General features: G+C 38.7%; 1 protein-coding gene across 8 annotated transcripts in view; it reads right to left on the bottom strand.

The window, feature by feature from the left end:
* Nucleotides 1-18956, bottom strand: part of Myo5a (myosin VA) — a 153890-nt gene that overhangs the window by 48237 nt on the left and 86697 nt on the right. For all 8 annotated transcript variants that reach the window (XM_006510827.4, XM_006510829.4, XM_006510832.4 and 5 more), the window contains exons 15-22: nucleotides 14873-15034; nucleotides 13923-14020; nucleotides 11236-11322; nucleotides 11048-11156; nucleotides 8222-8433; nucleotides 6371-6527; nucleotides 3674-3913; nucleotides 1252-1500 (exon numbers count right to left, since the gene is read on the bottom strand). In XM_006510827.4, coding sequence (XP_006510890.1) covers nucleotides 1252-1500; nucleotides 3674-3913; nucleotides 6371-6527; nucleotides 8222-8433; nucleotides 11048-11156; nucleotides 11236-11322; nucleotides 13923-14020; nucleotides 14873-15034 — 1314 coding nt within the window. The remainder of the gene's footprint in view (nucleotides 1-1251; nucleotides 1501-3673; nucleotides 3914-6370; nucleotides 6528-8221; nucleotides 8434-11047; nucleotides 11157-11235; nucleotides 11323-13922; nucleotides 14021-14872; nucleotides 15035-18956) is intronic.

The following is an 18956-nucleotide window of genomic DNA, read 5'->3' as shown; positions in this document are numbered from 1 at the left end:
CATTCTTTCTGTTTTATAAACACGGGTGTGGGGCCAAGTCACTGCACTGTGGGGCAACCTATCAGGGGCCTCATCCAGAAGAAAACAAACTCTCCCTCTCCCAACAGGCATCAACTGCCAATAGCTCCTGAGCTATGGGTAGAGTCTTGTGAGCTCCTCTGTCACCTATTCCGGAATGTTGACTGGCCAATCTTGTGTAGGTAGCTGCTGGGTTTTCATGAGTTCAGTAGTAATGTGATGTCCTAAAGACACTGTTTCTAGGTAGTTCTCCCTGGCCTACGGCTCTTATAATCCTTCCACTGAGGGCTTTCTGATACTTCCATTTTTATATTTAGGAGATTTTTCCAAGTGATACCTTCTAAGAATTTCATAAGAATGGATCCTTTTTTAAATTGATGTTTAAATAAGTACTGAATTTAGAACAATATTGATGTACTTAGTTCCATATAACTGTATGCTTAAGAAATGAAGGAAACTGGGGTGAGGCATAGTGGTACATGCCTTTAATCCCAGCACCTGAGAGGCAGAGGCAGTCAGGTCTCTATGAGTTTGAGACTGGCTTGATCTATACAGTAAATCAAGGGCATCTAGGGCTACAAAGTAAGACCTTGTCTCAAATGAATTAAGTTAGAAGGTATATGATATATATGTATATGTATATGTATATGTATATGTATATGTATATGTAAGAAGTGTGTCACTGAGTAGGCAGGCTTTGAGGGCTCCTAGTGCTCAAGCTCTGCCCAATACAGAAGAGGGACCCTCCTGCTGGCTGTCTTCTAGAGGCCAGTCTCTTCCTGGCTGCCTCTGGATCAGGATGTAGAACTTCTGGCTCTTCTAGCACCATGTCTGCTTGGATGCTTCAATGTTCCCACCATTACGATAATGGACTAAACCTTTGAAACTGGAAGTCAGCCCCAATTAAATGTTTTCTTTTATAAGAGCTACCTTGATCATGGTGTCTCTTCACAGCAATAAAATCCTAACTAAGACAATACATAGATATTAATTTCACTGTTGATTGCTTTGTTTTTGTTCTTACTAGAGTTAAATGTGTTATACTCCAAGACTACAGCTTACTTGTTGATCATGGGGTAGAGGTATTTGAAAATCACTCGTACAAACAATAAGCCCAATAAAATTTGCAATGTGTCTTTCATTAAAATGAATATAGACTCACTTGGACTAGGTCAGGACTACAGTGTTTACTTTGTTGCAAGGGTCAATGGGGATAAGAATATTGTTTCCTACCTGGTCAGTTTCTTGTTTGTATTTATCTGCTCTTTCTTCAATAGACTTTTTCTCTGATCGAGTTTGTTCCAGGTCTTTTCGGAGTTTTGCAATTTCTTCCTGCAGACTAAGGACCCGCCCAGTGGCAACCTTAGCTTCCTCTTCACTTAGCTGAAGACGTTCTACATCATTTCGTAGTTTTTCAGTCTCAGAGTTGTATACTCCTTCCAGATTGGTCAGTTTCTCCATGAGGCATTTGTAGTCTTTATTCTTTAAATACAAACATTAATAACAATAAGTAAATATTAATAATATGACTGGCCAAATGTATGCAGTGAGGAATTAATTAGATGCCAATTAATTAGCCTCTTCTAGGTTTTTCCTTCCGTTTTGTTTTGGAGAGTGGGTCTTATTATTTAGTCCAGCTGTTCCAGAACTTATCATGCAACCCAAAAGCCTCTAACTCATGATCCTCAGATTATAGGTGTGCGCCAACAAGTCCACTATGAATTCTCTTTTCAAGACAAGGTCTCACTAGCTGGCCTGGAACTCACTATGTAGAACAGGTTGGCCTCGAACTCATAAAAATCCACCTGCTTCTGCCTGAGGTGGTTAGATTAAGATTATGCCATGATATTCCAGGTATAAATTTTTATGACATCATCATAGCATCGAGAGGCCAAATTTGCTATACTAAAATGATCATTCTATAACCTTGATGTAAAAACAACATTGAGCTGGGTGTGGTGGCACACTCATTTAATCCTAGCACTTGGGAGACAAAGGCAGGTGGATCTTTGTGAGTTCAGGCCAGCCTGGTCTAAATCATGAGACCCTGTCTTGAAACAAACAAACAAACAAACAAACAAACAAACAAACCAAATGCTCAAACAACAACAAAACAACCACATTGAACATCAGAACCAGAACAAAATGGTAACACATTTCCTTAGTGTATTTAGGTAAGGATATGTGCATTAGTTCCTAACCTGCTTGGCACTATCCAAAATCTAACCAATGGCTTCTTCATTATACAAATAAAGAACAGCACTAAGCAATTAATTCTATTTTATATAATATACAACAAATATTTGGCTTTCTCATAATCACAGTTTCGCAGTAAATTCTTATGTTCCTATTTTGTAAAATTTTATTTATGTACTTTATGTATGTGGGTGTTTTGTCTGTATGTACGTCTGCACACCAGAAAAGGGCATCAGATCCCATTGGAGTACAGTTTTAGATGATTGTGAACCACCTAGAGGGTGCTGAAATCTGAAATTAAAGGACTCTGGAATGCTCTTAATCACTAAGCCATCCCTCCATTCCCAGAACTTCCTAATTTTTAATCCAGAAGTAAGGTGGAGGGGCTAGAGAGATGGCTCACTGATTAAGGACAGTGGCTGCTCTTACAGAAAATTTGCTTCAATTCCCAGTACCTACATGGTGGCTCACAGCCATCTGTAACTCCATTTTTAGAGAATCTGACCTTTTTTTGGCTCCCACAGGCACCAGGCACACACATGGTGCACAGACATACACGGAGGCAAAATACCAATACACATAAAACGAAAATAAATAAATAATAGTTAATTAAAAGATAAGGAAATGGATACATGCTTTTTGAAAATACATTAGAGTAATATTAAAACCATGCACTAAAGCTGGGTGTGATAGCATACACCTGTAATTTCATCTACTTAATGGGCAGACAGGAAGACTGCAGCTTCAAGGCCAGCCTGTGCAATTCAATAAGAGCCTTGACATAGTCTCACACTGTAACCCAGGGTGACCTTTAATTTGAGGCAGTTCTCTACTCTCAGCCTCCTCTATACCTAGAACACAGGCTTAAGTCACTACATTTATCTCAAGGCCTGAGATTTTAGCTCACTGATAGCTTCTACCTACCACAGGTCAGAACTTGAGGCTAATACAAAAATAAGACCATGTTCTAGATAGAAGATGTTTGAGAATGATAAAGCAGACTAGAAGTAGATTAGTTCTTCACAAATCTCATATTTCTCATTGCATTCAGAGAGTTCACAAATCCTATTTCATTGTGGCCCTTCTCCTCTAGCTCTCCTTATCTCTCACGTACACATTCTTAGTTACCTTTATAGCATTTGCATTGCCAAAATACTGTTTAGTAACTACTGCTAAGCAATAGAATTTCCTCTCTGCAAACAGACTGTGGGCTTCTCAGACACATGGATATCTTCCTGCTTCTCTTGCCACTGCCATGCCAAACAACTGTTGGAGAGTATGCACATACAGAGAAGTGGTGAAGGAGGTCTGGGAAGTATAAATTACAACGTGACTCACCATCAGACAGGTGTGGAGTAGGCTGTGTTAAAAAAAAGATTCTGTCTGTTCCTAAGACTCATGCATGTAACTAAGAGCCAGCCCAGATGTGCTTTAGCTTCAGGGCTCCTTAAAAACGCACCTGCTCATCCACTTTGCGCTGCAGCTGCATAATCTTGTTCTCCATGCCAATATGGAGCTTCTTGTAGCGTTCCACAGAGCGAGCCTCAATTTTGAGTTTCTTCAGCTCACGCTTGGCCATCATCCGCCGGAAGCAGCACTGAAGGTAGACGATGGCTTTCATGGTCCTCTTATAATGTGTACGGGCCAGCCAGCCACGGACACGTTTCTGAATGATGACTGCTTTGTATTCACGGAGTATCTGCAGAAAAAGGAAGATAACCTGAGACTCTACACTAGACTCAAAGTTCAAGTCTATGTGTGTCAAACTGAGAATCCATACTTAGAGAGGAAGAAAAATTAAATCAACAGTGTTCTTACATGGATTATACATCACAGAAATATAAAGGCACACGTGTGTGTGTGTGTGTATCAATATATTCCTTTCCAAATAAACTTTCAATATCCACTTTTCTAATTACATTTTATTGTGTGCGTGTGTACAAACAAAACAAAATTGAAAGCAGTCTAAATAAAAATCACCAGATTGCAAAAAGGAAAAAGTTCTATGAGGAACACACACACAAAGTCCATCAGTATTCTTCTTGGTATATGATTTCTGCTGATAGGAGGCCTTATAAAACTAAGAACCAGGTACTTTATGAACTATGTATTATTAAAATCAGAGATTGTCCCATTACACTGAGTTGCTGAGTTCATGGGGACAGCCAGTAAACTGGCTGAGAGGCTGACCCCTGATATAGTGAAAGGTTATTAATGACTTTTTGACCCCCATCTTGTACACAGAAGGTGACTTTGTTTGTTTGTTTGTTTGAGATAGGGTCTTTTTAGGTAGCCCTGGTTGGCCTGGAACTCACTAAGTAGACCGGGTTGGGCTCAAACCCACAGAGGTCCAACTGCCTCTGTCTACTAAGTGTTGGGATTAAAGGTGAGTGCCACCTCCTCAGCCTAAAGCTGATGTACTTGTCTGCCACATTTGAGGTATACCATTCTAGTAGGATTTCCTATTGCTGTTGTTTCTAATGCAGCAGGAGTCTGTTATGAATGCTAAGGTAGAAGAATAGAGAGCTTAAAAGTAAAAGCTAAAAGCATGAAAATATAAAATAAAGTCATGATAGTCTCTTCAATTTTTTATATATACATATATGTATATATATATGTGTATATGTATATATATTCACACACACATGTACATATATATATATGAAATGATGAAATGATTGCCTCATGAAATAAATTTATTGTCACTAAAAACCATTAAGCAGAGACAATGTGAACAATTTTTAAGGAAGAGTTTGAAAGTTTGTTCCCTGGGGCCCACATAATGGAAAGAATTAAGTCCTGAAAGTTGTCTTCTGACATCCACACTTATACAATGGCATATATGTATCTGCCCCTTCTACACACACACACGCTTTTAAAAAGATTCATTGGTGATCTATGATCTATAGAGTAATATTAATTATTCTAAGATACAAAGGACACTTTTAATACAGACAACTTAGTAGACAACTGCATGGTTATTATACATGCAGTCTTGAATTCAATCCCAGTGCCACATGCAAAAAAGATTTATTGGGCTTGGAAGATGGCTCAGTGGACAAGAACTGCTTGCTATACAAACAGGAGGACCTTGGTGTGAATCCCCAGAACCCACATAAAAACCTGAGCATAGACTCTTATCTCCATAACCCAACCCCAGAACTGAGCGGTGGTGACAAGTTGATCTTGGGAGTTTGCTGGCTGACCAGCCTGGCCAAGACAATGAGCCTCAGGTTCAGTGAGAGTCTGTCTCAAGGTAATAAGGAAGACAACTGGAGTCCTGCTCCGGTGTCTACATATGTATGCACAACTTGCATACACACACGCGTGCACACACACTGAATCAAAGACACACCACATTCTAGTCAATATAATTTTAACTATACAAACATTATAGTTATTTCCTCTTTATTTCCTCATGATAAATTCTTCTAAGCTCTTCTCCTTAGGTTGATCTTCTGTCATAGACTTAGCCGATCTGTATAGCTTACCTCTCTGTATCTGTCTGAATAATAGGCCCAATGGCATAATGTACTAATCCCTAGAACCTGTAGTTGTTATTTTATTTGGAAAAAGGGACTTCATAACTAGGTTAAAGATCTTGAGACAGGGATATTATCCTGAACTATGAAGGTGGGATCTAAATACCATCATAATTTTTAAAAAATATCTTTAAAAAAATAATTATTTTGTGGGGGAACATATGTGTGAGCTGATTGTCTCCTTCCATGATGAGGGTCTTAGGGGTCTAACCAGCCCCATGATTATTTTTGTAAGAGACAGATGATGTAAAATAGAGCAGAGATAGGAGCAATGTGAGCACAGGTATAGGATTGTAGGCCACCCCTGGGAGGAATGACGAATGCATTCTATCTTGGGCTTTTGGTGAATGTGGTACTGCTGAAGGCTGAGAAAATAAGTACTGTTGTTTTTAGCAATTGTGATTTTCATTTTACATTCACTTATTCAGCTTTACAAGTTGTACAGACAAATGGAAATGGGATGTACATTTTCTTTTGTGTTGTCTTAACAAGTATATCTAATTACTTAATACTAGCATACAATTTAATTGTTGGCTGTTTCTTCATGGCTTCTTTGCCCACTGCAGTCTGGATGGTACTTTGTACAGATGGAGACTATGAAAATAGTGTCTTACCTTGCGATACCTATTTCTTGTCAAGTAGCCTCTCAAGTAAGACTGAATAACAATCGTGGCAGCTCGTCTAATCTTGTACCTCCTGCGGACCACATACATGCGCCAGTACTTTTGAATGGTGGTTGCTGCCTTGGTTCTGCGCAGAAACTTAGCATAGCTGCCCAAAGACAAGAGGGGTGCATTGTCAGCCATCAAGACTGCAAACCATCACTATCAGTATCCTGAGCAGAACCTCACTGTTTGTATTCTTATATTCACCACAAATAAGCATTATACTCACTTATGTGTTCAGAAATCTCTAGCTTCTGAAGTATTTTCTCACTGGGGATTCCCTAATTTTGAAAAGCACTATGTCCCATATTGCCACATTTTACAAAAAGGAAAAGAAGTTCATAAAGCTTTACTCTTTCCAGGACAGGCTCCCTGCTCCATGCTATGATCCCTCCACACAGCAAGCTGATGCACACTGTAATTCCAAACTCACTTTACGAGTTATCTCAGATCACTGTTCAAACATTACTTCCTGAATCTGAGCTGGTTTTGGTGTTCTGTTCTTTACCATTAATTCACTTCTACTTGTACCTCTAAATTAAAACTGTCTATATATTTCAGTATCTCTCTCTCTTTTTTAAAACCATTCCACCACTGTTCTAATTTAATTCTGTATTTAGTCTTGGAAAAGGGGGTATATTTCAGTATTTCATATTAAAATGTAATTCTAATGGAGTACTACTCAGCTATTAAAAAGAATGAATTTATGAAATTCCTAGGCAAATGGATGGACCTGGAGGGCATCATCCTGAGTGAGGTAACCCAATCACAAAGGAACTCGCACAATATGTACTCACTGATAAGTGGATATTAGCCCAGAAACTTAGGATACACAAGATATAAGATACAATTTGCTAAACGCATGAAACTCAAGAAGAACGAAGACCAAAGTGTGGACACTTTGCCCCTTCCTAGAAATGGGAACAAAACATCCATGGAAGGAGTTACAGAGACAAAATTTGGAGCTGTGACGAAAGGATGGACCATCTAGTGATTGCCATATCCAGGGATCCATCCAATAATCAGCTTCCAAACGCTGACACCATTGCATACACTAGCAAGATTTTGCTGTAAGACCCTGATATAGCTGTCTCTTGTGAGACTATGTCGGGACCTAGCAAACACAGAAGTGGATGCTCACAGTCAGCTATTGGATGGATCACATGGGCCCCAATGGAGGAGCTAGAGAAAGTACCCAAGGAGCTAAAGGGAATTGCAACCCTATATGTGGAACAACAATATGAACTAACCAGTACCCCGGAGCTCCTGTCTCTAGCTGCATATGTATCAAAAGATGGCCTAGTCAGCCATCACTGGAAAGAGAGGCCCTTTGGACTTGCAAACTTTATATGCCCCAGTACAGGGGAACGCCAGGGCCAAAAAGAGGGAGTGGGTGGGTAGGGGATTGGGGGGATGGGTATGGGGGACTTTTGGGATAGCATTGGAAATGTAATTGAGGAAAATACCTAATTAAAAAAATGTAATTCTCTGCTAAAATGTTCTCAGTTAATTGCTCCTCAGTAGAGTCAAGATTATCTGTCTCATATCTGTGGTTATTTTAATTTACATATAATTTTTTCAAGTTCTCTGTTAAAGCAAAAGATGTACAAATTCTAAGGACCTAAGTTGGTAGCAATTCAGATCTTTATTACTGTAACTCTACGTAAGATTTCATTCCTTTAAATTGTCTTCTGAGTTAATTTGCTAAGCTTTGAAACTAATAATGAGTGAGCCACTATCTTCTCATTCAGACCTGTTCTAGAATGGACCATGAACTCACGAGGCCATAAGGAGACTTACCATCGAGCCTGATAGCCCCGCACGTATCGCTGCACTGTGATGGCTGCCCTCTGCATACACAGGTATCTCTTCCTTAGAAGCCACCCACGAATGGTCTTCTGGATCCGGATGCAGGCAGCCCGAAGTTTGTCAGCCCTCAATTTTTCAAGATAGGCCACTTGACCAGCACGGAAAAAGATCTTTGTCTTACCAAACTGGTATTTATCCTTGTCCTATTTTAGAGGAAAAACATAAGGAGAAATAATGACTGTATAAAAGAAATTAAAGATGGAAAAATATAGAAGTAGAATCAGTAAAAAGATGAATCTATCATCTAAAACCTGAGCTACATACATTTCAACGAACTAATGGAGCCAGATTGTTGATCCTTTATAAGTTGTTTAAATAGAAAGGATTGTAGAGAAAATGGTAGCCTAAGAGTTATTTTCCAGAATTATTCTACCTGGAATTATTATCTGAGGCCCAAAACTGGTTGTGGATTCTACGCAGCTACTATTTGCTTGTTTGGATTTTAAACACCTCAAGGAAATGGAGATGCTGACACTCCCTCTGACTGACCCGCTGTTAGATTACATCAGGCTGTACACTCCATGAGCAGCTGAAGAAACAAAAACACCAGGATGAAGAATAAGGCAGGAAGAAAACCACACAAAATAAAAAGTTAAAAACAAACAAAAACAAACCAATAACCAATCCTTCCAAACCCCTGTGTTCAGATGAAGGCGATGCTTCTACGTAGTTATCAGTTTACCTTAACAGGATCTAAAAATAGATACAACCTCATAAATGTCTTTCAAACCTTCTAAAACTTGTAGAAGACTTACAAGATATTAGAAGATTGCATCAGATTTCTTTCCTAAAACACAGTTCTGCATACTGCACTGATGTTTGTAGCGGAGCTGTAGGGTAAGTGGAGACAGGCATGTGACTGAGGTGATTTACCTCAGGTGCAGGAATGCAAATCATCGCCTGTATTCTAATCAAAAGAAGAGTGGAATTTACATATATTAATCACTACTGTGTCTGAAATTCTAAGCAAAAAATAGAGAAACTCAGTCTTTGCAGTAAGTACGCATCCCTTTAAACATGAAGCTAAAAATTAGAAACTATAACATATATTTGAAAAATCTAAAATAACTTAATAACATTTACATAGGAAGCCTAGCTATTCCTTTTCCACTGCGGCTCTCAGCTACTGCCTCTGCCTCCACTGGGCCCAGGCCTGGAGTGGTCTGGGTGAGGAGGCAGCTGCATGGTTGTCTTAGCATCTGCTTCATATTCCCATCTACACCAAGTTAGAAAGGAGTGGGGCTAAACTGAAAAAACAAACATAAAACTAAAACAAAAACCACATTAAATCTTAAAAATCATTACTAAAAAGGAATCCTTATTTCTCTCAAAGGAGAAAAACATTATCATAGAAGAATTACATTTAATTAATAGCTAGTAATTATAAGTACTTCATAGTGAGATACAAGAAAAATAGTTTTTAATCAACCATTTCATGAATCTCAAATTCATCAAGACTAGATTAGAGATTTTTCTATATGTACTGTGTAGACCCAGGGAACTGTTAGAAATGCAAATGATAATGGGATTTAGCTCAGTGGTACAATATTTGCCTAGCATATGCAAAACCCTGGGTCCTATCTACAGAATAATAATAAAAAAAAGTATAGGGAAGAAGGTTGTTAAATTATTGGGCCCATCCCAGGCCAACAAAATTTACTTTGTTGTGATAAGTATCTGTGGAATCCAAAAGAAGATGCTGGATCTCTTGGAACTTGAAAGGTGGTTATGATATGCCATGTGGGTGCTGGGAATCAAACCTAGGTCATCTAGCTCTAAAGATTTATTTCATTATGTGTATGGTCTACATGAGTATATGAGTATATGAGTATATGTAGTGCCCACATAAATCAGAAGAAGGCATTGGATCTCCTGGAGCTGGAATTGCAATTGCAAGCCATCCAGTGTGGATGCTGGGAATCGAACTCAAGTCCTCTGCAAGCAAGAACTCTAAAACATTTCTCCAGCCACATAAGCAAATTCTGTATTTTCTACTTCTTTATAGCTTAGGTCCACTTTTATTCAGACTTACCCATTCTTTAGTGCCTGATTCAAATCTCACACCTCATAAAATTATTCTTCCTTCTCATAATGGTTCTACTTCCTCTGCATTGTATTTGGGCATGCTTATTATTTTAAGATGTTCAGCTATATGTATGCATGTGTGTGTCTCTGCAAGGATATTGATGTGAAAGTATAAGTGGCAGAGAAGGCCAGATGTGTTGGCTCCCTTGGGAGCCAGAGTTACAAGTGGTTGTGGGTCACCATACATGGGTCCTGGAAAGTGAACTCAAGTCCTCTTGAGTCAAGTAGATGCTCTTCTACTGAGCCATTTCTCCAGTCCTTACCCAACATGCGATGTAGACATAATCTAAAGGCTCATCTTCAAAATGCATTGTCTTTAAAAATAAAAATAGACTTTCCTCCTTAATTATATCTGTTGTTTTCCATAACTAAGTACTAAAAACATTTTTGTTGATAATGATCAAACTATCTGAAGGACTGTACCTCAAGTTCAAGTCTAGCCTTTATAATAACTGTCCGGTGTTGGCTATCAGCATCCAATTCCTTCTATCACACTAAACACGGAGAATGACCTTATGTCATTCCTACTTAACTATCTGTCTACTTATGTTTCCCTACTTAACTATCTGTCAAATAATCCAGGTTATGCTGTTTAACACAGAAGTTTGCAGGGCCTTTCTGCTCAGAATGACAAGACCTTTCCAGAAACAGTTAAGTGAAAACCATTCTCACCAATATTAGTTTCTCTAATACATTCTTGCACGTTTGCTTTCTATCTCCCAGCACATCTTTTTGCTTCATTAGGACCCGGTACCGGCTGAAAAACTCTTGGTAAGTCCACCTAGAAAAGAATCCCATATGAGCTTATTATTCAAGAACTGCTTGCAGAAGGCTCAGTTCCATTGGAAGCCTGGGCTCACCGTGAGGGAAACCCTGCTGCGCTGATCCGGATGGTCTCCAGGACACCACATGCTCTTAGCTGCTGCACTGCCCTCTTCTCATCAAATCTGCATGAAGAAACAAAAACTGTTAGGTCACAAAAGACCCAGGCCATCAAGGGTTAAATTATTTTATCAAGAGCCAAGTAGATAAACTAGAAAACAAAGCATTCAAAAGCTGGAACAGTGATCAAAATGGAAAACTCCATAAAATAGCAGCAAAGAGATAATTAGCAGTAGAAATAAAGAGCTGGGGATAGCCCTTCCAGTTGACACACTACAGTCTTACCAGGAAGTCCACTGAACATCCTTAAAATAAAGAAGACAGGGTTGCCCAGCACTGTGCCCATCCTGTAATGAGTGTGTATTTATAGCTTAGCCTGACTGAAAATGCTCAGATACCATCAGCTGAGCACATGGTCCTCCCCTGGGATAAAGGTCATTGAACATGAAAGGACAAATTAAACACACCCCATTCAGTTATTTAAAAACAAAACAAAAAAACCTAACAACCTTGTTGCTCTATAAGCTACTTACTGTGTACATATGAAGCACTGTAGCATTCAAAGCAATGAAAAATATTTATTTTGTATTACATTTCACATTTATTTCATCATAAAGATGGTGGTTTGAGTGAGGATGACCCCCATCTGCTCATATATTTGAATGCTTGGTCCCCAGATAATGGAAATGCTTAGAAAGGATTAGGAGGATTGAAAATATGTCACTGGGGTTTCAAAAGCCCTTTCCATTCCCAGTTAGCTTTCTCTGTTTCTTTCTGCACTTTGCTTGTTCATCAGCATGTCAGCTCTCAGCACTGGTGCAGCATCATGCCAGCTTGTCTCATGCCATGGTCTTCACTATGATGGTCCTGGACTCTAATACTCTGTAACCATGAGCCCTAAATTAGTTTCTTTTATAAATTGCCTTGGTCATGGCATTTTTGTTATATCAAACAGAAAATGAACTAAGACACTTTTAAAAAAAAAGGCATGTTAATGTTAAATGACATCAAAGAAGTATCAGAAAGTTCTTCTAGCCAGGTGACTACTCCTGTTGGTAGTAAGCTCTGAGTACAATTAAGCTCTGCGTGTCTGTCCAAGCCCATTCCTATAACTGTCTTCTCAGGTCTCAGATTGCTGGTAGGAGACAGGGCTTGCTAATACAACTTCACAGTCAGATGGCAACTTCTTCCTGCTCCCACTTCCTCCAAGGGAAAGGATCTAAGTGATGATGAGGAATATGGCAGTCTTTCAGAACTAACCTGAAATATAAGGCAGAATCTGCACAGGAGGACCAGCAAGACCATAGTCACTCATACACTGTAGAGTAGAAGCTGCAGTCTTCAGTATAGATGGGTAGTCTATTTTTTGTCTACTTATTTGTTTATATTTTATTATGTATAAATGGATGTTTGCCTGCATGTATATCTACACAATGTCAGAGGCCAGAAGAAGGTATCAAGTGACGTGAAACTAGAGTGACAGATGACTGTGAGCTGTCATCAGGGTGTGGGGAAATAAACCAGGTACCATGAAAGAGAAGCCAGTGCTCTTAAGAGCTAAGCTATCTCTATAGCCTTATGCCTGGTCTTTTAAAAATATATTTAAAAATTCTTATTTGGCACATGGTATGTGTGGTTACTTATGGGATAAAATATGATATTTCATTTCATATGCATAATAATCAAATCATATGCTTGATCTTTGGACCCACAAATCCCTCTAGAATCATGTTATCTTAAGGATGTACAGAAATATTTGGCAAATATTTGTTAAAAATTGTTATTATGGGACATAGGAATGGTTTGAGAAAGGGCAGCTGGGAGGGACTGGAAGGAGGAAAGGGATGTAACTGTAATTTAATTGAAGCATATTTTAACTGCTGTAACAACCTAAATAATTTATCCATAGTGAATGATTTAAATAGATTGTGGACTATATATACCATAAGATACTCTGCAGCCATTCAATAAATAATGTAGGTCTTTAAATACTAATCTAGGATCTGTCCACAGTCAATGATGTTAAGAGCAGAAATGAAGTAGCAATTATAGCTTGTGACATTACCTTGTTACTGTCTGTCTGTCTGTCTCTCTCTTTCACTTTCACACACACACACACACACACACACACACACACACACACACACACACACACACACAGAGTAAATGCTAATAGTCTGGTACCTATGCCAATTCACACTGCTTAAATCCTAGCATTAGCTCCTGAAGACCATCCCAACAGCATATATGGAGTACTCTTAAACTTAGAGAAATATTTATATTTTGAAATCATCTCCAGGGATCCATTTTCACCTCTGACTTAGTATCTGAAGTAGAATGAGATTTTGGTAAACATTCTCTGGCTTCAACAGATAAAAAGAATCAGGTAAGCCTTGGCCAGAGAAGCCTTTAGTCCAAGAAGCTCTGCTTTTAACTGATGTCCAAATTAACAAAAGGCCAGAAAGATCTCCAACAGAGATGGAGTCAAAACAGAAAACCAGAACCAAAGACATGCCATTGGCCTCAAATTTTCAAATCCTTAGAAAGCCAACTGCTAATTTGTTTTCTTGTTGTCAAAAAACTAGAAATTTTTGGAAATAGATTCCCTCTACAAGACATGAAGATCTTCCCCAAAAGTCTTTCTCCTTATTTCACTTTGACTTACGTGAATGGAAACTTGAAATCATTAGGCTTAATACAGCGTACATAGTGAGGAGTAGTGGCATTAAGGGTTTCCATAAGCAGGTGAAGGGAGTTTCGAAACTGCATGAAAAGGGTTAAAAAAATTAGTTTTGTTAGAGATCAAAGACAATTTAAAATTCTCCTTTAACATATTGAAGATGACATAAATTTAAAGTTATCTTCACAGGGGAGTGGTTCATAAACAAGAATTCTAGGGGTGTCATTTACATTTGCCTAAACCCACACGTTTATCCTGCTGAGTATGTATGTACTCCTTTCTCTGTTGCTTCTTGTTGCAAGTTCCATTATATGTGACTTACAATTTTGTTGCTAGGGCCATTTAATTATTAAGGTATGAACCCTTACTACACAATACTAAAAAAAGCTGTAGATTTCTTAGTATTATATAAACAATGAGCAGAGAACAGGCTGAAGGGACCACCATTATGGACATGGGTCAAGACAGGAGGCTGTGGATCCACATCAGGCCCTGTTCCTATCTGGCACAAGGCCTCAAGGAATAATGCACTTTGCTGACTAGTGTACGGCTCCCTTCCAAAGCCACACCCATGTTCAGGCACCAAGCTTGTGTGGAATGTTTCCCATTCCCCACAGGGAAAAATACATCTAAGGAAGGAGAGGGTATTTTCTTGTACTGAGGAAGCTGACAGATGCTCTGTATAAATATAGAAATGAAACAAGAACAAAACAAAGACGCGATATGTATTAGAGGAACTGAGACACGGTGAAATTTATTTTGGGACGGGTTGGTGTATGGTTGAGTCTGGGGTGGGTAAAGTCTAAGTGTTTGTACAGCAGAAACTCTGGCCTGTCTTCACGTGAAGATCCTGTCCTCTAGGCTGAAGAGGGAAGGCCTGAGGCTTTGTGGAAGCTGAGGAGAAGAAGTCTGGCAGTGGCAGCCCCTGAGCTCACCTGATGTCCCACTGTCTTCTTGTGCTCTTTGGCAGTCTGGCCAGGTCGGCCCTTGGTGGGCTTTACAGGAACTCGAGTGAGAGGAGTGCGCCCTGAGGAGGTGGCAGAGGTGGGACTGATGGCCTTCTCATCATCTTGAAATAGCTCTGGTAGCATCTTAAACTGAGTCACAAACAGTACAAGAAAGTTATACTCTAGACCCAGGAGTTGAGGCAACATAGCTATACTCCCTTCGTTGAGGAGATAGAGATAGGAGGATCATGAATTCCAAGCCAGACTTAGCAATAGAGTGACTTCAAGACTTCCAATGGAGACGCTCACCCCAAAACCAAACCAAAACAACAAAAAACGTTATACTCTAAACACCAACTGGAAGGTAAGCCTTTGTAGAAGACACATTATAGATGCTTCTAGTAAGCAATTATTCCTGTATGGTGAAAAAATATTTGGGGTGGAACAAACTTAAAACGAGTATATATACTGACTTGAAAATCTATCTAATCCAAAAGAATGTGAATAAAGCATATAACTGATTTTGAACCATAATTATTTTATGAGAAAATATTAATTGAAAGACTGAGTTTATCACCTCAGTTCTACAATTGGTTTTATGCAGCAGAAGCAAAGGACCAGTCCAGGTCTCCAGGTATCTGCAGTAGTAAGCAACTCAGAAACACCCGAGAGTCTCAGCAGGAAGGCGTTATGAATAAGCTTTCAATGTTAGAAGGTAAAAGTTAATGATGAATTAATAATTCTAAGAAAATAATTTAGATTGTATAGAATAGGAGAAAACTCTGTGATTATATTATATGTATTTATATTTGATTTTGAAATTTAGAACATTAGTGCAATTACCATAATCATGTTTTTTAAGATGTGGTCTTCTTATGTTACCATAGGAACATAGATCTGTAGATCAGGATGATCTCAAACTCAGAGATCTGCCTGCCTCTCTCTCACAAGCAGTGAGATTAAAGGCATTAATCTTCACTAAGTGAATGGATACTAGTCAATATAGTGGGATGAACATTCCTGAAACAAAAGAGACCTAAACTAGTCTACAGCAACGTTTTGCTATATGGATTCATCTTTCTAACACTGTTATATTCCATATAAAAATTAGTCATTTGTGCACACTTGTAATTATTTACTAATCTCAGATTAGTAAATAATTTCCTATGAGACCACTTTTACTGAAAAACAAAGTCATATGGCTTCATATTCTATAAATGTATGGGCTGGAATACAGTTTAGTATCAGAGAGCTCTTTTGTCAAACATAAGGTCACGGATTAAATCCTCAGCACCACAAAAGAGAACAACTAAACAAACACCCACAAAACCCATCAGGGTAGTTAAGAAAGTTATCTATGATAAGCATAACATAATAAGGGCTTCCTGTTAAACAAGCAAATATATTTCTTGTTTTGGGGAATGTTTACATAATGTAATCTAGCATGATTAGCTATACAGAAGTAAAGAACTATCTTAACATTATCTTGTATGACAAAAATAGACCCACATTGCAGAGAAAAAAATTAGTTTGTAGTAGCTATCTATGAAAACTCAGCACGGAAATCAGAACTAGATGATTCGGTGATAGGCCATGTACTACAAAGTCTTAGCTATGATATCATTCCCAAATAAATTTCTGGCTACACATTAGCAGTTGCCAAAACCTCATTTTTAATCTCTTTTTGTGAAAAGTTCAGTAGAACTAGGCTACCATGCCATATTTATTAATAAGTGCTACAATTTAACTTGACATCTACACTATCTACCACACACACAAGGGTAGAATTACTTTTAATATAATTCTAAACTAAAATTCCCTAAATTACTTTTTATTTTTTAAAAGTGTATTGCCAGGCATGGTGTGACCACGCTTATAACCCCAGCACTTGGGAAGGCATAAAGATCATGCTTTTTACAACAACCTGAGCTATACAGCAAAATCCAGTTAAAAAATTTGGTGTGGTGGCACATGTGTCTGTAGTCTTAGGACTTAGGAGGTAAATGTAGGAGGTTCAGAGTTCAAAGCAAATTCAAAGCAAGTCTCAGCTGCACATCTACATACTTTGAAGCCAGCCTAGACTAAATGGCATCCTGTCTCAACAAGCAAAGAGTAATAAAACCAAACAACGCTGGGGGGATGATTCAACCAGCAAAATGCTTGTCTTGCTGAGTTTGAACTCCAGCAGCCATGAAAATGTTGGGATAGTTGCACCAGGAGTGTCCCTGGGGTTCATTGGTCAGCCAGATTACTGGTTAGCTCCAAGCCAATGAACGACTATGTCTGAAAGGAGGTAGACTGTATTCCTAAGGATAGCCTCAGACTATCTCCTTGCCTCCACACACATACTCATATACCTGAGGGTACGCGCGAGCGCGCGCGCGCACACACACACACACACACACACACACGCACGCACACACAGCATAAACTTTGAATTGTTGCATTGGAAACTGGTCTAGAATATATTCTTGAGAAGGTGCTTCTTCACAGGCCATTTTTCTTAATTTTGTTCCTGGCACCTCCTCTGGCAGCCTCTGTTAATTGGACTATCTGGCTACAGCAGTTTTTATCTACATACTCTCTTGAGCAATCATACCAGGTCTCATGGCTTTAACAAGCATGAAGTTCTGAAGCCTACAGAATTCCTACTTCCTACTCTGCTTTTCCCTTTGACCTGGCTTCATTCCCCACTTCCCATGACATTTCTACCTGGCTATCTCTAATTGACATTTTAAGGAAAATATATCTAAAACAGACACAAATAGATTTTACATTGTTATTATCACCAAAAATCTGTTCAGAACACACAGTGCAAACACAAATGAATCAGTCCTTCCAAGAGAACAAACTGGTTTCTCCATTACACCTGCTTTACACCAGGTTCAGAGAGAAGATAAAGTTCAGGTCTTTTGGTTGAACTGCTGAAAAGACTGAGAACAAGAACAGCCTTTGAACTCAAGGAAACCACAAACTATCCCCACTTCAACAGCAACAATGGAACACAGATTGCCTCTTCCCAATACATTGCTAACTTCTAATGACTGGACCCACTAGACAAATAGGAAATTAAATCAGAATGAAGACAGAGCTGATTATGGGTACATCTAGAATGAAAACCGGTACTCTGTTTAGCTAAATTATTTTGACCAAATATTAACAGAATGTCATGCTTATGTTATAGATTAAAATGATAAAACCTCTGAGCCACACTTACAATAGTCACTGTAAAAGAAAGTTTGCCTTGCACATTACTTTTTTATAAGTTAAAAAGTATTAATATTCAATTCTTGTTAAGGGTAAATAAATGATTTTTCTATGAATATCTGACTCATCTCTGAGGGTTAAAACTAGACTACTGTTGGTCTTTATGTGATCTTTATATTATTAACACAATTGATGATAAAAAGTTATTTTAAAAACAAGAATCCTATTGTCCATACACTATTCTATAGATGCTAAGAGGATTCTCTTGAAATAAGCCAGAAAAACAAGAGTGCCAATCAATAACCTATAAGGGCCACAGGAATATTTTTACTTTTTAGCAGGTCTTTACAGAATCAAGTAACTAGCTTCCTGGTTTGCTCCTGTAGGCTGACTGTGCCCCTCTTCATCCTTTCCAGAGAAAGGTCAACAGCTGGAGGTACAGACTAGCTTAATAAGCAATATAACACCATATTTCCTTACCATCTGGAATATTCTTATTCCTAGTAGAGAGCAGTGGTTCTAGTATTTGTTCTTATGAAAACATAATTTAAACATTTTGGGTCACATCTGAAACCACACCTCTGATGACCCAGAGTTAGTCTCCACTAGGATGGAGTGCAATAAGGCCACATCTCTAGCGAATCCCTCAAAATAACACAGCAGAAAAACCTTCTCTGAGTCTCCCACAAAGAATGCAGTCACTGGCAAGACTCTCATTGTAGAACCACTGTGGAGACAGTGATTTCACAGGGAGCTGAAAGACCACATAGCTGAGTGTTAAGTTAAGAACAGGTTCTAAGCAAGGCAGCCTGAGCTCAACCTAATTTGGGAACTTACCAGCCATCAGTCCCCGACACCTCAGCTG

This window comes from Mus musculus, chromosome 9 (assembly GCF_000001635.26).
Source record: "Mus musculus strain C57BL/6J chromosome 9, GRCm38.p6 C57BL/6J".
NCBI classification, from domain to species: Eukaryota; Metazoa; Chordata; class Mammalia; order Rodentia; family Muridae; genus Mus; species Mus musculus.
The sequence above is the reverse complement of the archived record's forward strand: the minus strand, read 5'-3'. Positions and strand labels throughout refer to the sequence as shown.